Source organism: Falco cherrug, chromosome 8 (assembly GCF_023634085.1).
Source record: "Falco cherrug isolate bFalChe1 chromosome 8, bFalChe1.pri, whole genome shotgun sequence".
NCBI classification, from domain to species: Eukaryota; Metazoa; Chordata; class Aves; order Falconiformes; family Falconidae; genus Falco; species Falco cherrug.
The window spans coordinates 36,224,813-36,239,644 of NC_073704.1; the positions used below are offsets into that span (position 1 = coordinate 36,224,813).

Consider the following 14,832-nt stretch of genomic DNA (forward strand, 5'->3'; position numbering starts at 1 on the left):
GTCCACTCACTTCTCACTGCAGAGGTCAGAGTGGAAGTCCTGGCTCAGTTAGTCTTTTTTGACAGTTATTATTTTAATGCAGTTGTGCTTTGGAAAAGAATTACAGCTTTTTGAGAGTTGGGGGATTTTTTTGCCTTTTTCTTTTTGAAGATGGCTAAGGGTTAAAGTGGTGGCAAAGTAGAAGAAAAACTGCTCAACTGTATACAACTTATCCTGTGCTTCCATGCTTTTTTAAGTCAAAGAAAATGAGAAACCAGTAGAATTAACAGTAACTTTTAAAAAACTTGTAGTGAGTAAATTCCGTATTTTGAGACTCTACCAGCAAAAATGTGCAGAAGCAAAGTTGGTTAGTGAGGCTTATTTTTAAAAAAGTAATAATTCACCCTAGATACTTCTGGTTTTTCACCATTTCTCTCCACCAAAAAAAAAAAAAAAAAAAAATTACCCCACCCCTGCATGCGAATACCCAAACAAGGAATAGTGAATAATTAAAATCTGTTTGGGCAAGTTGTGTACTCTAGAGATGGCTGTCAGGAACACATGCTGTTTTTCCAGGCTTGCTCTTTTTTGGCACACAGGACCATGCCCAAAGGGGAAACCATGGCTGGCAGCAGGGTGTGTGGAGTGGTGGCTAACAGTGGACTCCTGTGGCCTGAATGAAAGCGTGCCACTGTACGGGACATGCTGGAACCCCAGGATGAATGGGAGCCCAAGGCAGCCAAGCAGTGTGCCCCAATGGATGTTGCAAATGTGTTCTCCTCCATCCCTTTGGCAGCAGAGTGCAGACCACCGGCTGCTTTCATGTGGAGGGCTATCCAATACACCCGGAATTGATTGGCCTGGGGTGGCAGCGCAAAGTTTTCCTGCTTTTACTCTTCCTTTCCTCTCCCCCTGGCCCACTGGGCAGGGAGTGAGCAGCTGTGTGGCGCTTAGCTGCCCACCAGGGCTAAACTGCAGCAGGTGTGTGCAGCTGTGGGGAACCCGTCTTGCACTTCGCTTCCAAAAGACCAGACTGAGTCCTCTTTCCTGCTGGGAAGATTCAGACAAGAAGCTCAGTGAGCAGAGATGGGTTTTCACAGGAAAATGCTTGTAGTTAAAACTTCAGAAGCAAACTGAAGCTTTAGTGTTTGTTTTGAGCAGATGACTCCCTGTCTAACCCTTACCAATATCCTTTATAGTACCTCGTTTTAAGAACTGCACGATTGTAATCACCATCTGTATATGATGAAAGGAGAAAAAAAAAACACCCACTGAAAACATTGTAACTGGTGGAGAAGCAGCAGCAGCAGCATGGACTCCATGTAAAATGCTGAACTTCCTGCAAGTTACTGGAAATAAAGGACGATGTACAGGTTTGACTTTTCCAGTACTACCAAACCACAGTCATTACCTATGAAAGCAACATAAAGTTCTAAAATTACTGTTTGCAAGGTTTCAAACTCAGTTCTAACTATGTGCAACTCCCACTAAAGTATCCCATTAAGATTACATTCAGGACACATGGGTTTTGCATTTTGATTTATGATCATAATTATTTTCAGTTAGCTAAGAAACACTGCATGAAAGGATTCTGCATACAAAGGAATCGGGGCCTCCATCTGAATTCTCATTCTTGTGCAGCTACTGAATAAATCAAACTATACCATGAGCGTGAAGAACTCTTTAACAGAATTGGGACAAGCACAGTAGTTAGAGGAATGTATGCACAAAACTTGCTGCCAAATCTAGAGCAAGAAACGTAGTTCTCACAATATTATTTTTTTTTGTTGGCAGGAAATGTAAGTCAGTAATTTTGCTCCTTATTAGAAGGATGCGCTTCTGTTGTGTAATACGTTACCAGTTCTGTGTGAACAAATTAAATTCATTTCAATTGGCCTAGCTGAATAAACTGTTTTGAAACTTGGGTTCATCAATAGGAAGTCTGTGATGACAAGTTATATTTACAACCCACTTAGCTTTGTAAAGTACAACTGGGTACACTGTAAGATCTTAAAGTTAGTAATCTGGGGAAGATTCCATGGTAAATTAATTATGACAGACTCATAAGCAAAGCTGCAAAGTATGTTATTCCTTGAATTTTGTGACTTCTAAACAAAGTTAACTTTTACATTTGTAGTGCTTTACCTAACTGACCTTTAGTATGATTGTTTTCTAATGGAGAACTCATCACAAAACATTAAAATTAAGTCTTGTTCAACAGCAGCTGCAAAAGATGATTTGCCCTTTTATGAATTCTACACAATTTATACACAGCCTTGCTGACCTTTTTGTAGCATATCCAATATGTGACTCCTCTGACATTTAAAAAGCAAGGTAGTAACAATAACACAGACTGTCTAAACTGTACCTCCTCCTGAAAGCCTTATCATGTAAAACATTAAGCAAAAATTAAGTCAGGAATTACAAATACGTATGAATATTAAAGTATTACAGTGTCCAAGTAAGGAATTTGCGCCTTTGCTCTTTGGCATCCATACTTAACAAAAATGTTTTAAGTTTGAAAAGCACCTATCTGATCCATAAAAAGAAGTCTGAAATACACTGGTTCCTCTCCAAATGCAGGGCACATCCTTTGGGTTGGGAGCACGAGGAAGAGAAGTAGCTTTGCACATCACTGCAAATTGAGGAGGTTCAAGCGAGTCGTTTGAGAAAAAGGATGTCTAGAAAGAATTTTAGAAGTACTCTGACTTAGAAGCTAACACCCAGTGTCTCTAGATGTACAACAATCGGGCTGTTCACAGCATTTATAAATGAAAAAAATGACCTGAAATAGGTTGGCTTACATTATTTGACTTTCTTTCATTGGCAACAAGGAAATCCTTGCAAGATTTGTTTTGTTTGTTATCCTGGAGGCTGGGTCAGGCAGGAAAACACATGACCTGCTCCCAAACTCACTGTCCATTTATTTTCTGAGGATATTATATATCCCTTGTGTATTCCATGAGTGTGTGTAATCTTCTATCCTTCTCAAATAGTAACATAAAATAAAAGAACAGGCCTATGGCTTATATACAACTTTCAAAAAAAAAAAAAAAGGAAGATGACAGAAACAAAATAAATTAATAAATTTAAACTTCAGGCAGATACTGCATCATTAAAAAAACCAAACAGCCAAAACAACCCTTATTGATTCATGATTACCTTGTGAGGATATAAAGCAAAACCCAGAAAGACAGATTTTGTATCTAATTTACTTTGAGAGATTTATTGCAATCTATTTTCACAATTTCATATGAAGACTTTCTGTTAAGAATGTTCTTCGCACCTGCTTCTCTACCTGACACTCACATAAATTAACAATTGACTGGCTTCTTCCTGATTTTTAAATTGCAAGCATCCAGTTATTTTAGCTTTGAGCCAATTCTGTACTTCAGAATATTCCATCTTGCTGATGGAACTTAAAAATGCAGAATGTTTATTGCATAATTTATTAAAATATTTAGAAACATAATACAATTTAATGTGACACTAGAATACTAACTCAAAGTATCACATTTTCATTAAAAATATGCAGAGTTGCCAATACAAAGAGTCTTGATCTGTTAAAACATTTTCTTTTAAATAAACAGCTAAGGATAAAAAAATTCTTGTGGCACTTCAGTAAATGAGATGCTCTTTTTTTTATTGCATATTTTAACACTCAAATCGATACAGGTTCATCAGGAGCAGGGGATATGCTTGCAATCATATCATACTTGCAGGGCAAATCATCTCAAACTTTCAAAAGTTGCTCATGTCAGGGTGTCAGCCGTTTGGGATCCCGTGGGAACATGGAGGTCTGACGAACATTATGCAGCCCTAGGTACAGCATGGTTACTCTTTCCAGCCCTAGAACAAATGAAAACACTCCATCAGTATAGTCAGTCTTTTGTTTGAAACTCTTCAGAAGCTAAAGGTACTGATACCTGCAGCCAGCATTGCACAGTAGCGTGACCAAAGACTGAGATGTGTGCATTAGCACGTTTCGCTACAGAGAGGAGCTAGAATCAAAAATTAGGAATTTTACATACAGTGCCTTCTGTCACGACACAGGCTTCATCTGGAGCATGTATCCATAAGCAATGGTACTAGAGATACGACTCTGCTCTGACTCACTTTGGACTTTCAAGAAAGGTTGTGTAGAAAATTGAAAGGGGAGGTGGGTGATCAGGAAAACTGTACCTTGAATACAGTAACAGGACAGTCCAAACCAGCCCTAATGGCCTCAGAGTAAGAGACAATAAGTGCCACGGGCAACTACAGTAAAAAACTACAGCTGGGGAAGTTTATCCCAAAACCTCTGCAGTTCAAAAACGTAGATTCAGCAACAAGTACCCATGTAACCATCTACTGACATCTTTATGGTAGTATTTCACTGGTCATTACGTCCCTTCTTCCTGAAATCTTAGAGGTTATGTGTGTACTGTGGAATGCGGAAGGACTTCCCAATCCATGGGGCTCCCCATGCACCCCAGCCATGCTAAGATGAAACCCAGAGGCACACTAGTGTTCACACACTGCCCGTCTGTGTTAAGGTTTCCACCTGAAACAGCTAGAAACCAGTCTTAATTCTCACAGCATCTGTTTGGCTGGTTCTTGGCCAGACCTCTGGGATGTGCCACAAGGAGCACTGACTCTGCAGAAGAGATGTAGCTTCAGCTTCCTTGATGTCAGTTCTGACCCACCTAAATGATTCTGGATCATCTGCAAATGCTGCACGGCCTCTGCTCACAAGTACTGCATGATCACCAACAACTACATCTCGTAGGTACTGCAAAACAGTTGTCTCAACAGCATATTGCAGATCTAATGCATTTACTGAAGGTGTACTTACAAAGCTGTTCTGAGAGCATGCTGAGAATATACTGAATATACTTTACAAACATAAGGCAAATGCAGGAGAGACTGAGTCGAAAAATCATTGTGTGTATTGATCAGGCCCTACAAAGTATTTTGTCCTATTTCCAGACAGATTTCATCCTGCTAATGAAAGCAATGTGCATAACTGTGAATTATTATCATTAAGATGCCTAAAACTTTTTTTTTTTAATTTTAATACGTAAAATACACCCAAGACATGAAGGTGCAATACCCTTTGCTGCAACAATTAGCATCAGCCAAGCTGACCAGTGACATTCAGTCACAGCACCAAGTAAGAACAGAAGTGATCACTTATTTCTCCTCGCTGCAGAACAGCTTCATCAAATGCACTACAAGACCGGTGCATTCTCGTATTAGCAGGCTACGATAAATCCATACACAACACAGTATTTTCTTGCTTCCTTAATTTTCCTCATTGGTCACATTTGAAAGTTATATGCCTGGCTAATAAACTGGCATTTTTTTATTGTTATCACCTACTTTTTAAACTTGCCAGACTGTGCCGTTAATATTTTGCCTATTTATTTTATGATGATGCTTACATTTTAGCTTCTTGCCTTAAATTCTCCAGGATAAACAGCCCCACACATTTACCTAACAAGGCTATTATTCTGAATTTTGTATTGAATCCTGCTTGAGACTGAGCAGTTTAAATTAAGCTCAGGCTAACACAGAACAAAATAAAATACAGATACTTACCTATTCCACCACCTGCGTGTGGAGGTGCACCAAAACGAAAGGAATCGATATACGCCTTTATCTTCTCCAAATCTAGAGAAGAAAAACATTTCTCATTGGCTTAATGAACCCCAATCCCAACATACAAGTGACTAGAGGACTGCAAACACAACAACAAATTTACCAATTTAAACTAACTAACAGTGGGGCTCTACTTATTGAAGACATAAATTATCCAGGACTATCTAGAAGTTACAACACTTAACAGTTTTGTTTTATAATTTTGTTAATAACATAATCAGGGAAGAAATTCTAGACTGAACTCTTCATTTTAACTTACGGAAGATGAGGACTTCTTGAATAAACTGCAGTGAGAAAGTGAAGATTTAGCAACTATTTTTCCATCTTGCTACAGTGGGAGCTGCTCCTTTGCTACTGCCTACCTGCCACTTTGCCATTCACTGAAAGCATAATTTACATTTTACTCTTGTGATCTCCACCTAATCTGCTCTTTTACCCTTCTACTGTTAACTGGCCTTGTCCCTGCTAAATCTTTTTTTTTTCCTTCTTCTTAAATTTCACCAACAGAGAGCTTATTTGCTGTCAGTACAACATTTAAAAAGGACAGCCAACCAAGACTCTGCTAGAGCACTCTGTAAAGTTTGTTAGAGTACACAGAGGCATAACTGAATGAGACCTGTTTGTCTACCCTCAGTCTGTTCAAGCTTTTCCCTGCATTACATACTCTCTGAAATCCTTGGAAACAATTCCTTTTCATCAAGGTGTTGCTGGGAAACTAACTAGTCTCTTAATATAACCACTCTAGATCAAACAGAATTAGATGGGTTAACAGTAAGAATGGAACCGTACTGCGATTTTAGCACTACTGCCATGTAACAAATTCTGAACCCAATTCTTCCTCTAAAGGAAACAAACCCAATCATGATTTATATTCTTTTAAATTCAGCTTCACGTTGGTTGACTTGTTACCAATGCCGTGATGCTGGGCTCTTTCTGTCAGCAGCTGAGGATCGTGAATTCTCTGAGCTCCAGACAAGATCTCTTCCCCTCTCATGAACATATCATAAGAGTTAGAGCTTTTCTGGAAAAAAAAAGATGAGTTTACGTACAGTTGTTCTATCCTTAAATGGCAAATATGCACCTCTCAATAACTTCACTTATGATACCCAAAGTTGTGCAGTAAGAGTACAATGTATTTGGAGTCTGACTGGGAATTACAGCCCTTTGGCTCCTCTCATTAGACTGGCAAAGTTCATCTACACACCCTCACATGTAGTTATCCTAGAAAAAGATGCTCTATAGATACTTACCCTGGGTTTAGGAATAAACTGGGGAATTTCTAAAAATGTAAGAAAGCATATTTTCTGTTAAAGTGTCTGTGTCTCTGGAAGACTGTTTTTGCCCCTTTTCAGTGATGGCAGCAGGGCTCTTGACCATGGAGATCCTTTCATAAAGCTCTCCCAATTTTAGCTAGATTTGTTTCTTTCTGGTATGTTTTCACCACTGAAGAGTAACTGTAAACCTTTTACAAGTCACGTAACACTAACCTAATCTTGTTCTCAGAACTTCAATTATAACAGCAGATCATATAAACATACTTTATACATTTTGTCAAGATATCCCTACACAGAATAATTTCAACTACGAAAAAACCCCACTGACAAATTTTTTACTTACTGACAAAAAATTTTACTTACAGGATTTACTGGGTCTGGCATTGTATAAAAGGGCCTCACAGCAAGAGGGTATTTGTCAAGAATATAGAAGTCTGTGTCATACTGAAAGAAGGTAATTGAAAACAGTGTAGTAAAGGAGAAAATGATGTAAAGAACAAATTACAAGAGGAGGACACAACCACTGAATCTTTGAAATAAAATAAAAAAAAAATTATATCTTTACAGATATATACAGATATATATACAAATAACTTTACAGAAATTTGACAGTATTATCTTAAAAAAAATAACAGTTATCAATAAAAGTGGTGTATTATTTTTCAGTTTTCCAATACTACTTCTAGTGTAAACCTACAAATGTTTAGCAGTAAAATGTCTTGCTGTAGTAACAGGTACTTATTTTTATGCCAAAGATCTCATCTTCTCCTATTGATTCAGTTAGAATCTGGTTTGTTCTTTTTTAATTATCCTAAGAACTGGTTTTGGAATGTACTATCCTGTTTGGTGTACTCAATGTAACAGATGACAGAAAAATGTATCAAAAAATATATATTAAAAAAATTTAAAAGATTGAAAGTGTTTCAAACAGCTTACTAATGATAGACAAAACTGTCAGTAGATTAAATAAGCTGTGACAAAATGTGGATGCAGTCAGACAATTAAAAAATGCTCATGTTAATCCCAAACTCTTCACAGCTTCTGCATGTTCTGACATACCGTATTCTCAATGAGTGTGTAAAAAGTTGTTTTACATGAAGTAGGCATTTATATCCACCCAAAGACTCCATGACATCATGTTTCAGATTCAATGACAAATCTATTTATTCTAAAACAATTGTTACCTTTTCCTTTACCAGGCGTCCCAGGAGCTTTTCATTAGGTGTGCTGAAACAAATTATCACCAATAAAATTAAGTGATTTAAACTTGTACTGATTACATAGTTCATCAAGCTAAAAAGATTTCAAGCTACAGATCTGCTCCACCCCACTCTTTGGAAAAATCTAGTACTTTGTTCTGAATGGTTTGGTTTGTGCAGACACAAATTTCAGAAATAAAGTATATTTATTTCTGTTCCTAAATATTTTGTATTGGTCCTGGAAATCCCTTAAATTAACTGATACCTAAAGATATTCTTGCTCTTAATATAACTACTTCCTAGTCGTCATATTCTGATTACTGAAGAATTGTGTGCTCTGTTTCCTATTGGCATATACCTTCTACAGCCATTTCTTCTTGGGCACAATAATTGAGAAACATCCTAAGCAGTTGCTGGGGAAATTATTTTGCTCTATCAAACTCTTACAATTGAAACTCCTTTGACGCATGGATTGTTTAACTGTAAAATCACACATTATCCTAATGGTACTGGGTATATTTATGGGAAAAAACAGAAATGTTTTTATTTATTAAGTGTCTTCAGAAAAATTAAATCCATCTTTAAGCAGATCAGTGGAAATGCAATCATGACTGCATTAACCATTTTCCTGAGAGGTAGAAAATAAAAATGGGAAGGTGGTACTCAAAAGAAAGACCTTAATACTGAAGAATCTTTTTGTTTAATCCTATTCAAAGATGTGACAATTCACATGAAGGACTGCGATTATTAGAAAAACAAATGTTTCTTATCCTTAGAAGGTTCAAGTTACTCTCACTTTATGTTGTAAGTTATTTTCTTTTGGATTTCAGAGTTTGTGCATATAGTATATATTAAAAGAAGGGGCTATTTTCATATCCATTCATTTATTTGTCAAGGGGTCTGAATGCAAATACTGTTTATTCCTCTAAAAGCTTGTGTTTCCTTCTTGGAGGCTGTCAGTTGCACAGCACAAAACTGACACGTTACTACCACATTCACAAGACTGACACATCTGTGTACTGCCAAAGTACCTCAGATCTTCTTCATCACCCATCTCAACCCCAGCCTCTCTTAGCATGGCCACAGCTTCACGGTATTCCAGCCTCAGAGTTGGCTCCAAAAATTTAAATGGCTCACATGGGAACTGTTTGTTCACTGTCTGAATTTCCGTTTGGAATCTATACAGGAGGAAACAAGAAAAGAAACAAAATACAAAACAATCAAGAAATGTACTCTTCTTGCATCTAATAATGCTTTTGCAATGGCAATACAATTTTGCCACAAGAGGTCCCTCTTGCAACATAAAAAACTGTTAAAGCCACATCTGGAGAAACTGTTCAATCCTAATAACGTGTTTCATGTAAGTTGATGCATCTACGTCAATTATATATATGTTAATATTTTACTATTACTTCCGTTTTGTTCCTTTTGTAAGAAATAATGGACTAGGTCAATTTTCACAGTAAAGACACTGAGAAACCATCCCTTTGACTTTTAATATTTACCTGGTTTCTTCTTTGATTTGAGTGATATCCTATTTTAAATATAAAAGAGAAATTTCCTTCTAGACAGATGAAAAGATTTTCATTTCACTGGCAAGATAGTCTAATTTGTAAGCAAATGAAAACCACTTCCTAAATTCCTGGCCTGGCTTTTTACTGAGTTAAGACTGTGAATAATGGAAAATAATCTTTGCTGCTTTCAGGGCACAAATGCAGGCTGTTACAATAAATTTGGTTCAGAAAAGCTTTCTTAGATAGTAAATATTAATTTCAAAATAGAACAACCAGTGTACCTGTAGTGGCACAAAAAGGAGGACATTTTAAATTAATGATGGGTTATTTCTGTGAGGAAGTCCATCCAACATTAAACAGTAAGTTTTCTTAGTGCAAGCTAGCATACTCTAGGAGATGCAACCTGGGCTGAAAATAGACAGTTTGCTGGCCTATGGCTTGAGTGAACTTCAAAAATTAGGCACAAGGAAATAGTTAAGAGTAAAGCAAAAACGTTTGTTTCAAAGTTGTGTCATAAATCAGATTACTAACGATTATCTGACAAGCTGAGGATAAAATGCTCGCCCATTTCATACCACAGTGCCAGAGATCTCGAAGTTGCTCACGAAATGGAAAATGCTCTTAATTACCTTTCCTGAAGTCCCTTGAATATCTGCACCAAGGTATCTGCAATCTCATCTACCACTTCATGATAGTGGTAGTTAAAAGCCATTTCGATATCCAGACCAACAAACTCAGTCAGGTGTCTGTGTGTATTGGAGTCCTCAGCTCTAAATACTGTAAAATTAAACAACAGAAATTCTAACAAACCTGAAATGATCATTGCATTTTGAAAAATAACTGACAATCAATCACATCAGCATTTGGATCAAGTAGACAATGCTTTCTTTAGACATGACAATTCTCAGTGAAAAACAAAAAGAAAACTAGCTGCCTCAGAGCATCATTTGTAATAGTGACAGCATTATTGTAGCTGTGGTGCTCAAAGGAGACAAGACACACAAGACCTGTAGAAAGGCAGGATCTCGTTAGACCAACAGACAGAATGGAAAAAACAGACAAGCTTTCAGGCACACAAGAACTTTGAGATTTGAAAACCGCCTTTTTCAGAGGAAAAGGACGTGTGCACCTGTGTGTGTTCTGGGGTATTGGTTTTTTGTTGTGGTTTTTGGTGTGTTTTTTTTCAGATATATGAGTCTAATATAAACATGTCTTCCTATAAACCATGATTCATTTGTCAGTAATTAACAAGAAATTTAAGATCTCCTAAATTACTTGCATCTTTTTTTAATTATTTTATGAATTGTTACTTTTTTCCCAGCATTTCCAGCTTACATCTCTTTAAACTGGTCTTTGACGTCTTAGAAAAAAAATGCTGTATTAAAACTTAATTCAAAAACCTTATTAAAAACTTAGAAAAAAACCTAAAGAGGCCATGTACTATCAGCTTTTAAGAAAGAGAGCATAAGTCTGGAAATTATTCATTTTTTATTATTTAGTGACAGCCCAGTTGAAAGGATGCAGTTTCTAAGTAAAGTTATTTGGTACATACACAAAAGCAAGGGGTAAGCGTATGTTAATATGCAATCTGAAGTATGTAAAACCTAGTTTGCCTATTTTAACTGCTTACTACTGGGCAAATAAAGGCAACTAGGCAACGACTACTGAACATCGTTAATAGGAAACTATGGCTTTAGTAACCACAGGGTTGTACCATGTTTTAGTAACTTCATCGTACTATCAATCTCCAATACAACTCTATATTCTTTCTCTTCACAGAACAGCAAGCACTGGAGTACTCCAGCCCTATTTCAGCATTTTAGTTTTATTCTAGCAACTTCTCTGCCAACTTTACTCTCATTAGTCACCCCAACTGAAATCTGTGTTTGGTAAGTGAAACTATATTAAGTGAAACCATTCAAAGCTTTCAGTGTGCATATTATCTTATTTTTATCACAGGTGCTAAAAGCCATCACTGCATACTTCACACACTTTGGATAAACCAACACTTTTCTTACCTGGCCCAACGCAAAAAACCTTTTCAAAGTCAGCACATATACACATCTGCTTGTACAGCTGTGGGGACTGAGCTAGGTAGGCACTGCTTTTGAAGTATGATACAGTAAACACATTGGCTCCTCCTTCACTGGCAGCTGAAAAGCAAATGCTTGCAATAATTATTAAAATAAAAATGTAAAGAACAAATCAGAGGTAGAATGATAGACTATTGGTCTTCCATTTAGAGATTAGAAGGAGATTTTTCATCAAAGCCTATTAGAGCAAAAAGATACGTCTGCATCCATTAATGCTAAGGGAAGTTTTGCAGCTCAGGGCTGTCACTCATCGTCTTGCAAATCTGCAAATTCAGTTGGGGTAGTTTAAAATGTTGCTATTCCCAGCTGTCCTTTACCTCAAAGTTAGAACAGGGAAAATGCATGCTTGTACCACCACCACCACATCTACTCGTGGTCCAAAACACTTCTGTGGAAACCAATCTTTACAGTGACGTAGGCTTCCAGATGCAGAGCCCAAGACGAAAGTGCATATCCTGTTTTGCCAGGATCATCCTCTCTAACTGAAAGCATAAATATCTCTCTGAGCCAAAACTATTTACCAGAGGACATCTGCCAAAGGTATAAAGCTTTTTCAGTTTAAGGCAATTTTCATAGGAGGTTACTTTGAGAGAACAAGAACCAAGAACACGCACATTTGAATCCTTTACTGCAAACTGCCTACCAAAACTATCAGCTGAGTCACTTCACCTTTCAATTTCCCACTGTGTGGTAGGAGTGTTCTAGTTGCCTAACTTGCTAACAAAAGCATGCCAGAGTGAAATATTAGTTAATAATCTTTAAAAGTTCTAATGTTAAGATTACTCTAGGTAAATTACTAATTATTATTATTATTATTACTAACCATTCCACTGAGATTACTGTTTCTTTTCTTTTCATCACCACTACTCCCACTGAAATGGTTTCAGTGAATATTTACAGTTATTTGTGAATACAGGCAATTTAAAAAATCTCAGATCTTAAAACAGCTATGATATTAAATTCAAAGTTTAGTAAGGATTGCATCGACTTAACTTAGTTATTTTTACGAAGTATGATCTCATTCAAACAATAGGATGCTTGCTTGCTTTCAATGGTACACTGCACAGCAAGAATAGCACACTTCCTCAAAGGTCCTACATAAATAAACTACTTGGGACTCTTCAGTACTTCATGCTGTTTCAGCTGTCTGTTAGGAAAAAAGTTACCTAATCTTATAGTTCAACAATACTTTCTATGTTGAAAGAATAGTGCTTACACATATTCTGTTAAAAAGCCCTTTTTTACCACAATCAAGAGCTGTCTTCAAAAATACAGAGGACTATAAAATTCAGTAGGCAAAATGTATGCATATGAGTGCACATACAATGAGAGTAATACAAATATTCCACCCTACATTTTCCATGCTGTATGTTGTAGTGGCATCAACAAAACCTCAAAGGACACCAATAAGATGGGAGAAAAATACCCATCAGTAAATCAAGTAATTTGACTTTTGAAAACAATACAGCAGATCCAACAACAGAACCAGAAGCAAAATCCACATTTCCAGACCTTTAGTCAGGCTGAAACTGTTAGGCACGCTTTCAGAAAAATGACCTACCACTTTCTATTCAGCCACATACTCATTGCTAAAGAAGTGACATATTGTATATAATGGCATCATCTTTTTTTATACCATGATATGGTTGTTGTAACTTATTTATGATGATGATAACTTTATTTATTATGATGATAACTTACTATATTCTTTAATACTGGGAATGGAACTCACAGTGCTCAACAAGTGGAGAACACAAATTTGAAGAACAGTGCATACAATCAGACATCTTTATTTAACCAAATTAAAGCTTTAAATGCACTGCAGAGTACATAAATCAGATGCATGTATTTGTCTTGTCATTCGTTTAACATCCAAAGTCAGGAGAAAAGTAAAGAACAACTTTGATACCTGCTAGGAAAAGTTTGCTATGTTGCGCCTGAATTAGAAATAGAACTTTATCTTTTTTAAATAAAAACTTATTAAATTTTTGGCAGATAGGTATGCTGAGCAACTGTAAAAGAAGCAGACCTGTAGCTGCTCGATCACATATACAGTACCTGAAATGATTTTGGGAGTCTGAATTTCCACAAATCCCTTGCGAATAAGAGTTTCTCGGAAAAGCTGACAAATACCCGACTGAAGGCAGAAGATTGCCTGACTAGTGGAGGTCTATAAGAAGAAGATAAAATAATGAATCCTAAGTTAGTTTTTCCTGACTCTGTCTCTTTTTCTGGACAGCTGGAAGGGTGAATTTCTTCTCTTAGGGACACTTGATCATTGTATTTGCCTAAACAGAGAAAAGTGCAAATTGGTAATTGTTTATTACACAAAATGAAACAGCAAAGGAAACAAGAGAAAATCCTCATTTCAATTTATGGCATGTTCAGTTACAAAGGAGGCACTACAGTCAATTCTACGTTTAAAGAATCACTGATTTATGAGAAGTACTTCTGCAAATAAAGTTTTCATAGTAATAAATTGAATAAAACCACTAAACCTATTAAAAAGCTTTCAGCACACAACTAGAACAAGTGCAGTAAATATACAGAGCATGATAAAAGCAAAGCCCTCAATAACTTACATAAGGTAGAAACGCTTGTGTCTATTAAAGGCTACCAAATAAAACATTTTTACGTAAAAACATAGCCATGTGTTAACCACGTACAACACTGCCACAAAAACATCCCAAAGCCAGGGTCTGAACTCCCAGCACTTAAAACAGTCCATATAACACCTGATCATGTGAACTGCTGTTCTTTTTAAAATCTACTCCAAAAGTACATTTAATTGAAAACAAAAGTAGATTTACCTGAATTAATCATCATCTTTTTGTTTATGCATGTGGCATAGTCAAGCTACTTATCTGGTTAGCAAATACCTACACTAAATGTTCCTGTAACACTCTTGGGCTTTGGTGTGAAGAAAAAAAAACCCTTCGAGAATGCTGAAAACACTGCAATACGTCAACACTGAACTCATATCTGATTTTGTGCTTGCAGTGTTTAAGACCTGACAGTTAGCAACCCAGAAGCGTTTCTAAAACCTAACGAATTCTTGCAAACAACTAAGAGAGCAGTTCTTTACGACAATCTGCGTCATAGCACTGTTTACTTCTCCTTTCTGAAAGGTACC

General features: G+C 36.7%; 1 protein-coding gene across 1 annotated transcript in view; it reads right to left on the reverse strand.

The window, feature by feature from the left end:
• Window positions 1-3,601: 3,601 nt before the first annotated feature.
• DARS1 (aspartyl-tRNA synthetase 1) overlaps window positions 3,602-14,832 on the reverse strand; it is a 41,415-nt gene continuing 30,184 nt past the window's right edge. The window contains exons 8-16 of the mRNA XM_055718160.1: window positions 13,758-13,869; window positions 11,625-11,759; window positions 10,236-10,383; window positions 9,124-9,270; window positions 8,078-8,120; window positions 7,257-7,337; window positions 6,529-6,640; window positions 5,560-5,631; window positions 3,602-3,828 (exon numbers count right to left, since the gene is read on the reverse strand). Of these exons, the coding sequence (XP_055574135.1) occupies window positions 3,737-3,828; window positions 5,560-5,631; window positions 6,529-6,640; window positions 7,257-7,337; window positions 8,078-8,120; window positions 9,124-9,270; window positions 10,236-10,383; window positions 11,625-11,759; window positions 13,758-13,869 (942 nt within the window). The 3' untranslated portion in view covers window positions 3,602-3,736. The remainder of the gene's footprint in view (window positions 3,829-5,559; window positions 5,632-6,528; window positions 6,641-7,256; window positions 7,338-8,077; window positions 8,121-9,123; window positions 9,271-10,235; window positions 10,384-11,624; window positions 11,760-13,757; window positions 13,870-14,832) is intronic.